This window comes from Raphanus sativus, unplaced genomic scaffold (assembly GCF_000801105.2).
Source record: "Raphanus sativus cultivar WK10039 unplaced genomic scaffold, ASM80110v3 Scaffold2182, whole genome shotgun sequence".
NCBI lineage: Eukaryota > Viridiplantae > Streptophyta > Magnoliopsida > Brassicales > Brassicaceae > Raphanus > Raphanus sativus.
Genome location: NW_026617491.1, coordinates 1 through 16,961, shown reverse-complemented (window position 1 = coordinate 16,961; position 16,961 = coordinate 1). Strand labels below are relative to the sequence as shown.

The 16,961-nt window shown below is 39.6% G+C and overlaps 5 protein-coding genes across 7 annotated transcripts; 2 read left to right on the top strand and 3 right to left on the bottom strand.

The window, feature by feature from the left end:
- Positions 1-5: 5 nt before the first annotated feature.
- On the bottom strand, positions 6-1,948 carry LOC130505335 (aspartic proteinase Asp1-like; the record flags this gene model as incomplete). The annotated part of the gene is made up of 7 exons (XM_056999928.1): positions 1,625-1,948; positions 1,181-1,522; positions 854-1,081; positions 631-772; positions 343-543; positions 169-241; positions 6-79 (listed from the first exon to the last, which is right to left on the bottom strand). Coding segments are annotated over exons 1-7 (1,239 nt in total), but the record flags the coding sequence as incomplete, so codon positions are not given.
- On the bottom strand, positions 1,639-3,572 carry LOC130505337 (protein ROOT PRIMORDIUM DEFECTIVE 1). 2 transcript variants are annotated; one of them, XM_056999930.1, is made up of 2 exons: positions 2,128-3,572; positions 1,639-1,776 (listed from the first exon to the last, which is right to left on the bottom strand). In XM_056999930.1, exon 1 carries the CDS (start codon positions 3,472-3,474, stop codon positions 2,233-2,235), a length of 1,242 nt encoding a protein of 413 aa, XP_056855910.1. In that variant the 5' UTR covers positions 3,475-3,572; the 3' UTR covers positions 1,639-1,776; positions 2,128-2,232. The 2 variants fall into 2 exon arrangements, with proteins under 2 accessions (XP_056855910.1, XP_056855911.1); XM_056999931.1 differs by having other exon boundaries at positions 1,689-1,803.
- Positions 3,573-4,032: 460 nt separating this feature from the next.
- On the bottom strand, positions 4,033-7,517 carry LOC108839745 (probable protein phosphatase 2C 62). 2 transcript variants are annotated; one of them, XM_018612518.2, is made up of 9 exons: positions 7,243-7,517; positions 6,002-7,095; positions 5,717-5,889; positions 5,463-5,529; positions 5,113-5,203; positions 4,851-5,017; positions 4,628-4,771; positions 4,387-4,515; positions 4,033-4,317 (listed from the first exon to the last, which is right to left on the bottom strand). In XM_018612518.2, the coding sequence occupies exons 1-9, from the start codon at positions 7,469-7,471 to the stop codon at positions 4,147-4,149; spliced, it is 2,265 nt and encodes a 754-aa protein (XP_018468020.1). In that variant the 5' UTR covers positions 7,472-7,517; the 3' UTR covers positions 4,033-4,146. The 2 variants fall into 2 exon arrangements, with proteins under 2 accessions (XP_018468020.1, XP_018468021.1); XM_018612519.2 differs by having other exon boundaries at positions 4,033-4,314; positions 7,243-7,515.
- Positions 7,518-7,636: 119 nt separating this feature from the next.
- On the top strand, positions 7,637-10,106 carry LOC108839746 (phospho-2-dehydro-3-deoxyheptonate aldolase 2, chloroplastic). Its single transcript, XM_018612521.2, has 5 exons — positions 7,637-8,168; positions 8,591-8,868; positions 8,965-9,241; positions 9,317-9,562; positions 9,640-10,106. The coding sequence occupies exons 1-5, from the start codon at positions 7,707-7,709 to the stop codon at positions 9,904-9,906; spliced, it is 1,530 nt and encodes a 509-aa protein (XP_018468023.1). The 5' UTR covers positions 7,637-7,706; the 3' UTR covers positions 9,907-10,106.
- Positions 10,107-12,066: 1,960 nt separating this feature from the next.
- Positions 12,067-16,958, top strand: LOC130505336 (copper-transporting ATPase PAA1, chloroplastic-like; the record flags this gene model as incomplete). Its single annotated transcript, XM_056999929.1, has 17 exons — positions 12,067-12,654; positions 12,785-12,838; positions 12,957-13,110; positions 13,657-13,731; positions 13,822-14,099; positions 14,211-14,441; positions 14,565-14,663; positions 14,762-14,911; positions 15,004-15,150; positions 15,254-15,304; positions 15,389-15,546; positions 15,626-15,758; positions 15,822-15,919; positions 15,997-16,246; positions 16,359-16,562; positions 16,676-16,756; positions 16,851-16,958. Coding segments are annotated over exons 1-17 (2,739 nt in total), but the record flags the coding sequence as incomplete, so codon positions are not given.
- Positions 16,959-16,961: the final 3 nt, after the last annotated feature.

Genomic DNA, 16,961 nt, shown 5'->3' with positions numbered 1-16,961 from the left:
TCATCGCAATCTGCTGGAATCCACCCAATGGATTGCTTCTCATTATCGTAGATTATCATCTGATCTTGCATCGATATATCTGTCATTATAAAATACACAAAGAGTTAATATGTCTTTTATATTCCTGACTGAAACTACCAATGGTTATAGTACAAATAAGGACTTTACCACCAATGAGGTTTAGGTTCTGGAGACCTATCTCTGTGCCATTCAAGATTCCTAAACATACATTTCCCTTCCTCTGCAACATAATTTTATAACACCGACTTTCTTTTTTTTAGCAATGTACTTTATTTTTTTTTAAAAAGTCAAGAGACTGGCTAAGGAGAAGATTTTGCATACAGAGATGATGAGATAAGCTTCAGGGGGTATTTCAAACAGAGTTTTTGATCTCCACCCGGTTTTGAAGCTTAAAGCTAGAGGCTTGAAATACTTCTTCACTTCTTCAATGCTCATGAACGGTCTACGTCCTTGCCAACACAGAGGCAGCGTGTGATCATCCCTTGCTTCTTTCAACGGTTTTCCACTTAGCTCTCTTTTCAGCTAAACCAACAGAAGCAAAAAAACTTGTTCAGAATCAGAAAAAAACACAAGTCTCTTCCACTTTACTATTTTTTACAAATTCCTTACCAAGTATGTGACTGCCTGATACGCCTTGGTGTTAAAATAAGTGTAAGAACTGCCACTATCAAATATTGTCAATAGATTCTTCAACCCCGTTGTTCTTCCCCCGAATAGAAGTTCCCCTCCCATCGCAGGAGAGTAGTGCTTTCTGAGAGAGGGAGAAAAAAAAACTGTTATCAGAGCACGAAGAGAATAACAATACGTTTAACAAGGAGAATAGGTATATTACGAGTTTTCACGGGACATTGGTGTCCAAGAGACTCTTGAAGAATCATAAAGATCGTCTCCAAAAAACAGAATCCCTCCACCTAGACTGCTTAGGCAATGACCGATAACATTCTTGACATGACCTTGGCTATGAAGCTGTGAAAGGATGCTTACTTTCCCCCTACCTAGTCCCAACACTCCATCTAGAGGATGATGACTCGATGCCCCTGGGATTTGATCGTATCCGCATCTGTTTACAAACAAAAAAGAAACTCCAATGAGGAAAACTTTAACTCCATGAACTAAACAAAAAAAAAAACTGTCGGTCCAAAGGTTTATATATATATACCCGAGAGCAAGACGTGGAGTGAGCCGGAGACCTTCTGTATAGTTCAAGGAGAAGACGTCTCTAACGAGTACACCGAGAGAAGACCCTCCATCAGCATACTCAACCTCGTAGTCACATTGCTCTGCAGCCTCGTATCTATGGTTACCATTCATATGCATCGCCTTGCATAAGGGATCATTGCAAGGGATCAGATCGTTGCTAGGCTGATAAAGTGGATGAGGTGCCTCCAAGCAACGAACACAAGGAGCATCGCATTGGAGCCAAGTGAGATCACTACCAGTGTCAAGATCAAGATAATAAGGTCTTGGTGGTTGTCCTATGTTGATAGTTACATTATAATACCTGTTCCAAAACCAAAGAAAACAAAAAGAATCAATCAAACCTCATAGGGAGTTTCTGAAATGAGAGACGTTAAGCAATAAGTCTGTGAAGGTGTGTGTGTACCCAAGAGGATAAACGTTTCCATGAACTGGGAATACAACTGAGGAGCCAGCAGCTCTGGTGAATCTACCAGAAAACCCTCCGCCTTTCCTCCATCTGAAATCAACTGCCGACGAAAATCCCAGGACCAGAGACATCACCATCAACAGGATCATCTTCAAACGGACATTCATTTTCACCATCTTCACGGTTAGTGAGGTGAAAATAAAATAAAAAATAAAAGATAGAATAAGTTTTGTATTAGCCAATCACGTGATGGTGATGATGAAGGTTGATAACGACAGAGACCAAGACATTTACGATATTTATTACAAAGAAAAAATTGTCTTTATATTGACTGCGTAAAAGGACCTCTTTTTTGCATAAATAAGCAAAGAAAGAATAATTTTTTTTCTTTTTAGGACTTGGCATAAGTAGACAGGTAAGATGATTCTTAGCTTAAACCATATGACTCAAGAAACAAATATTCCAGGTTGTTTCATATGAACCGAGTTAAAGAATATTACTGATGAGAAAGAGTAGTGCCCAAAGTATATTCTTGCAGCTGAAGTAAGCAATCTTGTTTGGCATCTTTCTCCGATTCAAAATTAACACAGAACAATGAGTGAGTCTCATTCGCTATCATCATCATCATCATCATCTTCATCATCAAATCCGTTCCTGTATCTAACAAGCTCAGCATCAACCTTAGCCTTCCTAGGACTCATCAACACAAGCTCAGCCAACTTCCTCCTAGCCAAATAAACCTCATTCGGCTCCACAAGCTCCCCTCTCTTATACGCCTCTCTCAGAAACACAGTGTGAAGCTTCCCGTAGTTCCCGCGAGTCGATATATAGAATATCCCCTGATGCTGGAGAAGAAACTCCTTCAGCCTCTTAGGCAAACACATAACGTTCCTGAAATGAGCGATCCTCTCAAGAGTGATCTTCTTCTCCACGGTCAGAGACAGCAGCTCGTGGATACAAGCGACGGCTCTCTTCTCCAGCCTCTTCTGCGCTTCCAACGACCTCAAGTCGTAGCCGGAGATGTCCTCGTAGGGAGACCAGTAAGGAAGCCTCTGCCATTTCCAAACAGCGATGCGGAAGTACTTCCCTATCTTGAAACCTGGAGGGAAGTTCACTACAAACGAGAACCTAACATCCTCTGCGTCTATTCCTTTCGTCCTATACTCAATCTCTCTAACTCTCTCTATAGCACAAACAGATAAACTCTGCTCTCTATCAACAATCTCTATATACTTATCTCGAGTCTCCTCTCCATCGATGAGTCTAAAGAACTGAGGATGTTTCAGAATCACAGAGTACTCAAAATCCTCAGGGAGACCAAACTCACTCCGAGCTATTCTAACATGTTCTAAACGGATCCTACCAGTGTTGGACATCATAACGAGCTTCCTCAACCTAGTAACAGCTTCAGGTATCTGAGAGACAACAGCTTCTTGCTCGTCACGGATCTGATCAAGAGCCTTTCTGGTTAAACGGCAGTAGAGGATTCTCTGGACGGGGTGCTCGTAGACCTCGAAGACGTGAGGGAACTTGAGGAGGAAGGCTCCAGGCTCGTGCTGCTTGAAGCCGAGGCCTAGGCGGCGAGCTAAGGTGTCGAGGAGGGAGATAGGGATGGTGTTTTGGGGTTGGGAGAGGATGAGGGAGTGGAACTTGACGACTTTGCGGATTTTTTTCTCGACTTCCATGTAGTTGTCGTAGCCGTGGTCGCGGACTCGTTCTTGCTTTGTTGGGATGGTTGTGGATTGGGAGAAGGGTTTGGAGAGGGTTTGGTGGATTAAAGGTAGAAGCTTTGTCGATAGTTTGGTCTTGGGTTTTAATGTGGAGACGTTTCTCAGTAAAGACTTCATCTTTCTCTCTTGTCTGAAAGGCTCCGAGGAGACGCAGATGAGAGAGAGAGAGAGAGAGAGAGAGAGAGAGAGAGAGAGAGAGAGAGAGAGTTAAGTGTTGGTTTTAGGGTTCACTATCTGGACCCGGTCCAATGTTTGTAGCGCTTGAGATTGTTCGGTCTATTTTTAGCACTGGAAGTAGGCCATCGGGTTCGGTTAGTTCGGGTTATTCGGTTTAGTCAACATAAAACTTACCAAAATCACCACAAATTTCGATTCGGTATACTTAAGTTTTTGATCTAGGTTGAATTTTGTATAAAATTTCTGATAAATTCAAATGATTTTCAGTTATTTTGGTTGATTCGATTTGAATTTGGTTATTCTGTTTAAGTTTTTGGTATGGTTTAGACGTAATTTTTTTTTCTCTAAAACATAGAAAACCAAACTAACTGATTATCAAACCGAAAATCGCATTTTAGTACGGTTCGGTTCAAAATCCCAGCCCTGACTGGAAGCATGAAACAGCCCAGCTATGTTCACTGGATCATGTTCTGTTCCACTACTTAGTTGTAATCAGTCTTTACTTGATTATACATCGTTTCAATTAAAGAATAGAGAAACCAACAAGGTGATGTGTATTATAATATCACTCTCTTTATTTACAGTGGGGGAGGAAGATTGCATACTTACTACTTAGCTAGATACAGTTTTTACAAGTGAAACGATGACAGTAACAGCATCTAGTTTACCACCTCTGTATCCATCATGTCCTTCTTCTTTAGCTGCGTCTGAAAATGGCGTTCTCTCCGTCTTAGATCTTCCCACCTCTTGTGCCTTTGCAGCTATCAACTCTGCTATTCTCTGCTACCAAAAATATATTAATCAACACAATTCAACAAAAATAGATGTAATAAAGTTTGTAGCATTAAGCACCTGAGGTTCCAAACCCTGTTCCAGTAACCTGCAAACAATTGAAACGATCTCTTTCTCATACAAGTTGTCAAAGAGGCCATCAGTTGCTGTAAGGATAACATCACCCTCTTCCACATTCACATTGTAAACCTGTAGTTCGTGTGAAACAAGACCGCATATATTTTAAATAAACTATTCAAGAGTGTATGTCTGCTACTTGGAAACATGATTGACATTGCTTTTAAGTAATATCAACTCGTACCTCTGCAAGTTTTAGGACATCATCGCCTCGTGTAACGTGCAAGGGAAAACAAAAATGATGAAACATAGGAGCTGACTTCTGCAATATTGTTCTGTTCCTGATGAGAATGAATCCTGAGTCTCCAATATTGGCAATGTGGAGTTCCTACAAAGTAGTTTTACATGATCAAAACGCACTGTTGTGATCACTTTAAACAGGATTGTCTAATTTAACCAAGTCTCACATTATTGCTAAGATGAGCAACCAAGGCTGTGGATGATCCAGATGACTTAGTCTCATTGACACTTCTATGAAGAACTTGAACTGGATCACATATCTCTGCAGTTTCATCAGAGATAATCTTTTCACAGTTGCTCATGAGTTCTTGAGCATGCATCCCCTCATTGATTTCTGAAAGATGAACCAAAACATATATACAGTCAATAAGAAAAAGCTAGAAGTGAGTGTTTTGGAAACTAATAAGCGAAGAAAACTTTAAAACGTACCTTCAAAAGACCACTGAGAGACTCCGTCTGCAACACCTAGCCAGTTGTTGTTCTCAGAGATAAAATAAGCATCTTCCCTACCTGCCAATGCCTGGACATCATTACTTTTACATTACTAACCATATAATATAATCTTTAAGTATCTAAAAATTAGAGCTAATGTTTCTTTAATAATATTAATATGCCATAGGGTCAAATCATATTCACAAATTATCCATAAGTGTAAGAGTTTTGAAAGAAGATTGTGATGAATTAATGAAATGCAGAAGGTGATAGTAAAGTTACTACTTGTCCCGTTGTCCGTGTTGAAAACAAGTGAACTGCAAACAGAAGGAATCAATCACAGGTACCTTAAAGGGGTTTTGGAGTGAAGCAGAACCAGATTCCAAGTAAAATGCTTTGGACACAAGCTCTTCCCTGTTTAGAAGTAAAGCATCCAAGCACAGTAAAACAAGCATGCTTTTATAAAAGCTGCAATATGATACTTAAAAAGGTATGAATATATGTACATAGTATGCATGCAGATATGTATCTATGCAAGACAATTAGTATAGTTCATTAAGCATTCACAAACACTTAAGAGTAAAATATATCACTTACTAACCTGACTGAAACCACTTCAATGGGTTGAAGACTAGCTGTTTCAGGTTCAGGAAGTTGGAGATTTTCGTCATTTGTGTCATTGACAGTTTTAGATATGCTACCATTATCATTTTTACTGTCAATCACAGCTACTTCATCTTCTATGGTTGAAGTCCCATTTTCTCCGTCATTTGCCTTTATAAGAATGAAAACTAATTAGAGTGATGGCTGTTGACAGACAATCTCTGATGTCTGTTTCCTTCTATAACTGTTAAAACTACTTAATGGTTTAGACTTAGGACCTCACCATTTCAGACGTATCAACCACAGGCGTTTCAGCAGTCTCCTCAATGCTGTGATTTGTTGCTTCGGAAGTTGAAATTAGTTCACCAGGGGACACATAAACTGTAGCTATTGGTTCAACGACAAGATTTTCATCAGGAGACACAACAACTAGTTCATCAGGAGACACAGAAACTGTAGCTGTTGGTTCAACGACAAGATTTTCCTCAGGAGACACAACAACTAGTTCATCAGGAGACACATCAACTGTAGCTGTTGGTTCAACGACAAGATTTTCCTCAGGAGACACAACAACTAGTCCATCAGGAGACACATCAAGTTCAACTGTAGCTGCTGGTTCAACGACAAGATTTTCTTCAGCTTCAAAAGTCTTCATCAGTTTTTTCCTCTCTTCCAAACTGTCATCAAGTTCAGTGGTAGAAACATGAGCAACTTCCTTGAGATCATTCAACTGCGAGCCATGTTGTGAACTAGATGATATTGGTGTTGCTTGCTCCTCCACACGACTCTCAGTGAGTTGTTGATAACCATTTGTCTCACAGTCTCCTCTTATTTCATTCACTGAGACTTTCTCCATGACTTGAGAAGAAAGTGGCTCTACATTCTCATTGGTCTTTTCTTCAGTAGCGCTAGTAGGAATAACTTCTGCTACACTAACTATAGAGTTCAGATTAGAAACACTAGCAATTTTAGCTTCAGCTTCATCTTCACTCCCCGAAACAGTAACTGGAATTGGCGTTTCTTTCTTTTTCTTAGCAGGAGAACGAACCCTTTTACGATCCTTAATTTTGATCACACTGCTGAGACGGGCAGGAGGAGGAGCTCCATACTCTTTCTCAGATACTGTTTCAGTACTAGACTTCACCGGTTTTATCTTCACAACAGATTTTTCCTTGAGAGACTCCAGTTCAGAAACAGGATCTAGATCGGCCAATGCATGTCCTCCATCTCTCACTCCTTCACTGGCTTCTTCCTCTTCTATCTCAGCATGTTGCTTCCTCTCTAGCTCTAAGCATCTCGCTTTTTCTTCAGTTTCACGATACCTCTCAACCTCACTTGCATCTCCGAATCGAAAGACCTGGCTTCCATCCTTGAGCTCTGCAGATCCAAACAACTATAAGTTACCAAACTTCAAACCGAATCAAGTAAATATAATCTAGAAGTTTTTTTTTTTTTGCTTTGAAAGTATATGATCTATAGACACACACCAAAAAGCAAAAGGAAGAAGAGGAAACAAAGGCTTACGAGTTGTAGACACGAGATCAAACTTCTCCGGAGCAGTAGAAGAAGACTGCGAAGGTGAAGTAGAATTAGCCAATTGTAGTTGAGAAGACAAACGAAACTCAGAAACAGAGAATCTAATCCCACTCCGAGACAAACCCCATCGACGGTGAAGAGAAGAATAAGAAGAAGAAAATATCAGAAAAGGCAGAGGAGGAGGTTGAAGAGAAAGTAGCATCAAAGGATCTGCCATAACACTTTAACATTCAAGTTTTGTAACAGTCACATATTTTGCTTTAGAGAGAGAAGAAGCTGAAGATAAAAACCCAGTGGTGGTAACCTTCTGTTTCACACAGACATGTTCGCTATTCGCATGACACGTGGCTAATACTTTTCTTACTTAAACACTTATCTATTGTCATTAAAAATCTCACCTTTCTCCTTCTCTCTATCCTCTCGAGAACCGGCCGTCAATCTCCAAACCAGAGATGGTGACGACTCTCAACGTTTCTTCTTCTCCTCTCCCAACCAAATCGTTCCTACCTTACCGCCCCCCTCCTCGCCGTCCGATCACCTTCTCCCCCGTCTTCGCCGTCCGCTCCACCGACCCCGATAAATCTTCTCAATCAGCCTCCCGTCCCGCTAAATGGAGCTTGGACAGCTGGAAATCGATGAAAGCTTTGCAATTGCCGGAGTATCCGGACCAGAAGGATCTCGACTCTGTTCTGGAGACGCTTTCCTCTTACCCTCCCATCGTCTTCGCCGGAGAGGCGAGGAAACTCGAGGAGAAGCTTGGCCAAGCCGCCATGGGTCAGGCCTTTATGCTCCAAGGGGGTGATTGCGCTGAGAGTTTCAAGGAGTTCAACGCTGATAACATTAGGGATACTTTTAGGGTTCTTCTTCAGATGGGTGTTGTTCTCATGTTCGGTGGTCAGATGCCTGTTATAAAGGTTCGATTTTTTCACTCAAACTCTGTTTTGATTCTGTGTATAAAGGTTCGATTTTTTCTCTAAACTCTGTTTTGTTTTTAGTCTTTTGTGTTGATTCTGTTTATCAAGGTTCGATTTTTCACTACACTCTGTTTTGTTTTTAGTCTTTTGTGTTGATTCTGTGTCTAAAAGTTTGATTTTTCACTCAACTCTGTTTTGTTTTTAGTCTTTTGTGTGTGACTGTGTTCTGTGTGTCAAGGTTCGGTTTTTTTACTAAACTCTGTTTGTTCTTGTGTCGTGTGTGTTGAATTAGTGGTGGAAAGTTTATGTTATTTTGTTTTGAGTCTCTTGTGTTGTGGAAAGTTTATGTTTTGTTTGTTTTGAGTCTTGTGTGTTGTGGAAAGTTTATGTTTTGTTTGATGGGTTTTGTTTGTGTGTTTCAGGTGGGGAGAATGGCGGGTCAGTTTGCGAAGCCGAGATCAGACCCGTTTGAGGAGAAAGATGGGGTGAAGCTGCCGAGTTACAGAGGAGATAACATAAACGGTGATGCTTTCGATGAGAAGTCTAGGATACCTGATCCGCACAGGATGGAAAGAGCGTACACACAATCTGTAGCTACGTTGAATCTCTTGAGAGCATTTGCTACTGGTGGTTATGCGGCAATGCAGAGAGTTAGCCAGTGGAATCTTGATTTCAGCCAACATAGTGAACAGGGCGACAGGTTGGGGGGTCTTAAACTTGTGGTTAAAAATCGTTTGGAGACAAAACTTTTTGCTTAAGTCAGAAACTGTTGTTGTGTTTGTGATGATGAAAATAGGTACCGTGAATTGGCTAATAGAGTTGATGAGGCTTTAGGATTCATGGGTGCAGCTGGGCTTACGAACGCACACCCGATCATGACCACTACTGATTTTTGGACATCCCATGAGTGCTTGCTGCTGCCTTATGAGCAAGCACTCACGAGAGAAGACTCGACGTCTGGACTTTACTATGACTGCTCTGCGCACATGGTTTGGGTTGGGGAACGAACTCGCCAACTCGATGGTGCTCATGTTGAGTTCTTGAGGGGAATCGCTAACCCCCTTGGGATCAAGGTACGTTATAATCTTTGAATACTGTTTAGTTTCCTTATCTTGATTGTGTTTTTTTGTTTGTTTGTGTGAACTCAGGTGAGTGATAAGATGGTTCCAAGTGAACTGGTGAAGCTGATAGAGATACTAAACCCACAGAACAAGCCTGGAAGGATAACGGTTATAGTGAGAATGGGAGCTGAGAATATGAGGGTGAAGCTTCCTCATTTGATCAGGGCAGTACGTGGAGCTGGTCAGATTGTGACTTGGGTTAGTGATCCAATGCACGGGAACACCATCATGGCTCCAAGTGGGCTAAAGACTCGTTCTTTCGATGCAATCAGGGTAAATAATACTTCTTGCTCATGATCTTTTTTTTTGGCGCAGCATGATTCATGTCTATCTATGTGTATATATATCAGGCGGAGTTGAGAGCGTTCTTCGACGTGCATGATCAAGAAGGTAGCTTCCCTGGTGGGGTTCATCTAGAGATGACGGGTCAAAACGTGACAGAATGTGTTGGAGGGTCACGCACCATCACTTACAACGATCTGAGCTCACGTTACCATACACACTGTGACCCGAGGCTCAACGCTTCTCAGTCTCTGGAGCTTGCCTTCATTATCGCAGAGCGTCTGCGTAAGAGAAGGCTCGGTTCCGGGAACCTTCTGTCTTCTATTGGATTCTAGACGACACAAAGACAATGCCTTTATCCCAATTCTGATATGATGATGTGCATAGAGAGTCGTTTAAGTTTGGTTGGTGTCCTAGTAAAGTAACACTTTGGTTGTGTTTGGTTGTGTTTGGTTGTGCTTTAGGGTTGTTATTGGTTTATGTATTTTAATGGATTTAAAAATCTAAACCAAATTGAGTGTTTTTGTTTCTATAATTTTGAAATCCATATTAAAATCTAATAATTTGTATTGGTTTTATGATTTTAAAATCTAGTGTTATTTAAAAACATAAATTTACTTAAAGGATTTGATTTGAAATTGGATTTGAGTGGATTTATAGATATTTTTGAAAAAATACAAAGGAATAAATATTGAGTTCAACCTTGTTATTTTGATTGAACTTTTAACGTTTGGAGAAGTTCTCACGTAGACATTTGCTATTTGTCAGATATCTCAAAAAACTTTGTGTATTCAGTTAATATATTTTTATGGTGTTCTTGATTACCTTTTTCTTTTTGGGTAACAAATGAATTCTCACCTTGTTCCAATTTATAGTTACTGGCAATAGTTCAAAGTTTTGAGCTTTAATATTCTCTTGTATGTAATTAACTAGTTTTGGATCTTCCTAACTCTTACCTTGTCACTTTCCCACACTAACCAATGAAAATTAGTACATTCTGAACAATTTCTCAATCCCAAACATTTTCTCTCATGAACTACTAAGGTTATTATTTAAGTTTAGTTACGATTAACCTATTTTGAATTATTAAAATAGATCAAAGTCTCGTCCTACTTATTCCATTTTATTGATTTATAACAATTCATCTATTTTGATTTTGAAATTCATAACGCTTATTTGGTTTTTAAAATCATGGATTTATCAAAGAATTTTAAATCGAAAATGATTTATAAATCCATTAAAATACTATAACCAATAATACCACTTGATAAACCGTTGGTAAATCAGTTAAGTTTCAAAGTATATATCATTTTTCTTCTTCACGCGTAAATCGATTCTGAGAATTTCAATCATTTACTAGATTTTATATGATATAAAAATAAACTAGTTATGATAAGATGTGTATAGAGAGACTCTCTTAAGTTATTATGTACTAGTAAAAGAAGACATTATTGTTTTGTGTTTGGTTATGCTGTCGTGAAGTGTCTTCACACTCTATAATTTGTCTTAGTAGATCAGTTGATAAATCATTTAAAGTTTCCAAATATCCTTCTTTTTTAGAAAGTAGGTCTGTGGATTCAGATAGTTCAATTCGACTTAAAATATTGTCGAATTGAATTGAGTGTATTTGTTATTTTTTTAATATTTATTGAAACTAACTGATATTTTTGGGTTTTAATTATATTTTATTAAATTTAGATAAGATGAGTCAGTTTTATTCAAAATTTGGTCAATTTAGTTAGTCCAAATCAAAATTTACTTAATAATTTATATTTTTTGAAAAATTCCATGTAGTATTTATTGGTTTAGAAATCCATGTAGTATACTAATTAATTTCAAAGATGCTATCTTTAACTTAATATTACTTACTGCAGACGACAACGTCCTTCAGACAAGGTTAAAGCTGAAAAATATAGAAAAGTAAAAGATTACTACAAGACACTGAGCAGAAACTACAAGGAATCCTCATCGCCAAAATTCCTATGAGATTTCTTTCAACTTCGTGGTTATTTTACATTAATTAATGGTTATATATCAAACTTCTCACTTCTTGATTCATCATGTTCGCCATAAGCACATTTCCTCCTTTAAACTCCTTAAGATCGAATTATAAATCCAAATAAAATATATAGATTTTATAATTCTCTCGGATTAGTATTTATAAATCCGAAGATTTTTTTTCAGATAAATCTTTGTATTTTTAACAAAGAAATTTATACAAATCCATTTTGAAATCAATTATATTAGTAAATCCATATGATTGAATAACATTTGATTTGATTTGAATTAGAATTTATGAATCACTAAGCTAATAACACATGATTTTAATACAGATATTAAAATCATACAACCAGGATTTTTAAAGGCACCATTCAATAACCCCTACCGACGAATTGAAACCGAACTAACTAAATATTCGGTTCGGTTCAATTGAAAACCGGACTACAAGAAAGAGTCGATATTTACCACGAAAAGTCTGTTCATGCTGTTGTAAGATTTTGACTGAAAGACATAAAACTTTTTTGACAAAACCATAAAGGGAAGTTGTAAGCGATTTTCAGACCTGAGATACCACACGGAAGATAACTAGAGTAGAGGCTCAGGAGCCAACCTCCATGGAGTCTACATTCGCCGTTTTCTCAACCGTCACCGCAACGGCGGCGATGGCTAAAACTATGGCTGCTCCTCCTTCGTTGCCTCTCCTCACTATCTCTAAAGCTCTTCACCGCCACTTTTCCGGCGCCAGGCATCTCCGTCCTCTGTTGCTCGCTCGCTCCTCTCCATCCTCGCGCCGTCTTGGTTGCTTTCACGCAAGACGAATCACCTCGTCGGATTCGCTTTGCTATAGGAGCTTGGGAGCTGCTGTTTTGCCCGTGATACGACGCCGTTTGCAGTGCTTGTCCAGCTCGTCTCCGTCTTTCAGGAGTATCTCAAGTGGTGGTGGTGGTGGTTCTGGATTTGGAGGGTATGATGGTGGAAGCGGCGGTGGTGGTAGTGGAGGATCGAATAGTGGTGATTCAAAGGCGAAATTGGGTGCTGGTGTCTCTGTTCCGTCTTCAGACATCATTATCCTAGATGTCAGAGTACGTTCATCTCTCTCTCTCTCTCTCTCTCTCTCTCTCTCTCTCTCTCTCTCTATCTATCTCTCTCTCTCTAGATTCTTGTTGATCTTGAATTCACTTCGGCTATGTTATGTGTCCTACTTGATTGAAGGGGATGACATGTGGTGGTTGTTCAGCAAGTGTGAAGAAAATACTGGAAAGCCAAGTAAGCCTTTTTAAGACCAAAACTCATGTGTTTATGTTCTTTAGTAGAACATTTGCTTGTCTGATTATTTTGTTTTGAAAAAAAAAAGAATTCTTGTTTTCTTATCTTTGCTGTCTAGCCTCAAGTTGCTACTGCTAGTGTTAATCTCACCACCGAGACGGCAATAGTGTGGCCTGTACCCGAAGCCAAAAGTGTACCTGACTGGCAAAAGACTTTAGGCGAGGCGCTTGCCAATCATCTCACCAATTGCGGCTTTGAGTCCACTCCTCGAGGTGAGAGGGTTTAGTCTTATTTGAATGATGATGATTCAGTATGCTTGAGCCTTGATGCTGTATTAAGATTTGTTTTTCTTTTCTTTTATCTCAACAAGGATCAGATTTTGGACCCTTCCTTATGTGCTGTTCTTGCATTCTACCTTTAATCTTTGTGTTTCCAACTCTTCTTAACTTCTCATGCAGTTTCTAGTAGTGTCTAGGAATATGGTTCCTTTGGAATCAATCAGGGATAGCCGGAGATGAAAATTTGGTTAGTTAGCAAGATGAGTGCATGAGACAAAGAAAATTCCTAGTTGATCTTTAGACAAAGGTTTAACCTGTCTGATTGATTTTGTTTGATGACCTTAATGCTAACTGATTGGAAGTAGAACACTGATAAGAAATGGAAACACAAATCTCATCATCATTTTGCAAATCCGGTGGATAATGGTTGGGGGTAGGGGAAGTTCCTGAAGATATTTCTGGACAATTTGCAGGATGAAAGATTTCTCCAGCAGCAATCATTCATGGTATAGTACTAAGTATCTTTTTCTTTTGTTACAGATTTGGTGACAGAGAATTTCTTCAAAGTTTTTGAAACAAAGACAAAGGACAAGCAGGCTCGCTTGAAACAGAGTGGTATAAATGTTTCCCCCAAATAGATTATATTATTTCCGGAAGTTGATGCTTTATCGCTGATATTTGTATAATCTTTTTGTCTGATTACAGGACGCGAGCTTGCTGTTTCATGGGCTCTATGTGCTGTATGCCTAGTTGGCCATTTAACTCACTTTCTTGGTGTGAAGGCTCCCTGGCTCCATGCAGTCCATTCAACAGGGTTCCATGTCTCTTTATGTTTGCTTACGTTGCTTGGTCCCGGGCGTCAGCTAATACTTGATGGTTTCAAAAGCCTTTTAAAAGGTTCTCCCAATATGAACACGCTAGTTGGTCTTGGTGCCATGTCATCATTTAGTGTTAGCTCCCTTGCCGCCTTGATTCCCAAATTGGTAATTAACTACCCTTTATGGAGTTTGTAAACTTTTCATCTCTCCATGTACTGCATTGCTCTCCTTGCGGTTGGTTGCTGATATTATAAAAGCTGTTTTGACATTATCCAGGGCTGGAAAACATTTTTTGAGGAACCAGTTATGTTAATAGCGTTTGTGTTACTGGGAAGGAATCTTGAACAGAGAGCTAAAATAAAAGCCACCAGTGATATGACTGGCCTTCTCAGTGTTTTGCCTTCAAAAGCTCGCCTTCTGCTTGATGGTGGTGATCTGCAGAACTCAACTGTTGACGTTCCTTGTAATAGTCTCTCTGTTGGCGACCTAGTCGTCATACTACCAGGAGTAAGAAGAAAAACATTTTAATTCCCTAATATGATACTATGATGTTATTTCCCTAGTTTTATCTTGTTTTCTGCTAATGCAAAGTGTCCTTGACGCTTTATAATGTTCACTTATTTCACGCAGGATCGAGTTCCAGCAGATGGTATTGTCAAGTCAGGTAGAAGCGCTATTGATGAGTCAAGTTTCACAGGTGAACCATTGCCAGTGACAAAAGAAGCAGGGGTAACTTTCTTCTACACGACTTCAATTATTCTGCTCATGGTACTAATTTATGTAGATGTAACTCATGTCTTTGTTGTTAAAAAAATCTCTTGGGCTAGAGTCAAGTCGCAGCAGGATCTATTAACCTGAATGGAACTCTTACTGTCGAAGTGCATAGATCAGGGGGTGAAACTGCAGTTGGGGACATTGTTCGTATGGTTGAAGAAGCTCAAAGCAGAGAAGCACCCGTACAACAGTTGGTTGACAAGGTCTCTCCTCTCTTTCCTTTCACATTTCTATATCAATCTGCATGCTCTGGATATTTTCACGACTAACCTTTGTTTTTTTTTTGCAATTACAGGTCGCAGGGCGCTTCACGTATGGAGTGATGGCTATCTCTGCGGCTACATTTACATTTTGGAATCTATTTGGTGGACACATTCTTCCCCCTGCCTTGCATAACGGGAGCCCAATCTCCTTGGCCCTCCAACTATCTTGCAGCGTTCTGGTATAACATTTTTTGTAACATAAGTGTTATGATCACCTTTCTCCTCTTTTTCGTTTCATCTTTTAGTAATCATGCTGTCTCACAGACCTTTATCTGGATTTAGGTTGTGGCTTGTCCATGTGCCCTTGGGTTGGCTACACCAACTGCAATGCTGGTAATTTTTCTACTGGATAAAAGTCCTTTTATTGTAATGGATGAGACAGAGGTAAGATGTTGAATAACTTGATATATTATATAGGTTGGTACGTCACTAGGAGCAAGAAGAGGCTTACTTCTTCGTGGTGGTGATATTCTTGAAAAGTTTTCCTCCGTTGATACTGTTGTCTTTGACAAAACTGGGACACTGACGAAGGGACACCCTGTTGTGACTGAAGTTTTTATTCCTGAAGATTCAAGGTTAGGCTCTTTGCTATATCGAACTCTACCTGTTCGTCAAGGACTTGATAAACATCTGATCTCGATTGTTCTTATGCAGGCACAATTTGAATGATACTTGGTCAGAAGTTGATGTTTTGATGTTAGCAGCTGCTGTTGAATCAAACACCACTCACCCTGTTGGGAAAGCAATTGTTAAAGCAGCCCGGGCTCATAATTGTCAAACTATGAAGGTAGGACTGGTAATGTTATATGTTTCCCTTGTTTGATGAGCTTAAGGAACTCCTTCACTGCAGGCAGAGGATGGAACGTTTACTGAGGAACCAGGGTCTGGAGCCGTTGCTATCGTCAACAACAAGAGGGTTGCAGTTGGGACACTAGAGTGGGTTCAAAGGTATAATCTTTTCATCCTTTGTATTAGTCGTTTATCGACAGAAGCTTCACCTTTTGATTCACTCTCGTTCAATGCAGACATGGAGCCACTGGGAACTTATTGAATGCATCTGAAGGGCATGAATCCAACAACAACCAGTCTGTTGTGTATATTGGGGTGGATAATACACTCGCTGCAGTCATCCGCTTTGAAGATAAGATCAGGGAAGATGCTGCACAAGTTGTTGAGAATTTGACTCGACAGGGAATAGATGTGTACATGTTGTCTGGTGATAAGAAGAGTGCTGCAAACTATGTAGCCTCTGTTGTTGGAATTCCTCAAGAAAGGGTATCTTCTCTCCCTGCAATATCACCTTAACTCCTGTAAAAATTGCATGGTGGAAACTGATGATAGTGAAGTGCCAGAAAAAACAGTACCTCATCCTAGGTTTTTAATACAGGTTATATCAGGAGTTAAACCAGCAGAGAAAAAGAAGTTTATCAATGAACTTCAGATGAATAAGAATATCGTTGCAATGGTGGGAGATGGGATAAACGATGCTGCTGCTCTGGCATCTTCTGATGTTGGAGTGGCCATGGGTGGTGGTGCGGGAGCGGCCAGTGAGGTGTCTCCCGTTGTCTTGATGGGCAATCGGTTAACACAGGTTTGTCATATTAAATCTTAGTATCATATTAGAGAATGAAAATTAGCACATCTATAAGATAGATATTATTCATTTTCATCTTGTTGTATGATGTATAAGTGATTGCTATGCAGTTGCTTGATGCATTGGAGCTAAGCCGGCAAACCATGAAGACTGTAAAGCAAAATCTTTGGTGGGCTTTCGGATACAACATTGTAAGTTGTTCTGCATTTTCATGTTTGAGTATCATTGTAAATTTCTAATGAGGGAATGTTTCGTATTTTATATATAAAATATATATATATATAGGTAGGGATCCCAATTGCAGCTGGAGTATTGCTGCCATTGACTGGAACCATGTTGACTCCATCAATGGCCGGGGCACTCATGGGTGTGAGCTCTCTCGGTGTCATGACTAAT

Bases quoted from the DNA above. Each gene is read 5' to 3' on its own strand.
- LOC108839745 (XM_018612518.2), bottom strand. From the start codon at position 7,471: ATGGCAGATCCTTTGATGCTACTTTCTCTTCAACCTCCTCCTCTGCCT. The intron at 5,890-6,001 runs GTGAGGTCCTAA...ATTCTTATAAAG, and splicing joins TGGTTGATACGTCTGAAATG to GCAAATGACGGAGAAAATGG. The intron at 5,204-5,462 runs GTACCTGTGATT...AATGATGTCCAG, and splicing joins CACTCCAAAACCCCTTTAAG to GCATTGGCAGGTAGGGAAGA.
- LOC108839746 (XM_018612521.2), top strand. From the start codon at position 7,707: ATGGTGACGACTCTCAACGTTTCTTCTTCTCCTCTCCCAACCAAATCG. The intron at 8,169-8,590 runs GTTCGATTTTTT...TGTGTGTTTCAG, and splicing joins GTCAGATGCCTGTTATAAAG to GTGGGGAGAATGGCGGGTCA. The intron at 8,869-8,964 runs GTTGGGGGGTCT...TGATGAAAATAG, and splicing joins CATAGTGAACAGGGCGACAG to GTACCGTGAATTGGCTAATA.
- LOC130505337 (XM_056999930.1), bottom strand. From the start codon at position 3,474: ATGAAGTCTTTACTGAGAAACGTCTCCACATTAAAACCCAAGACCAAA.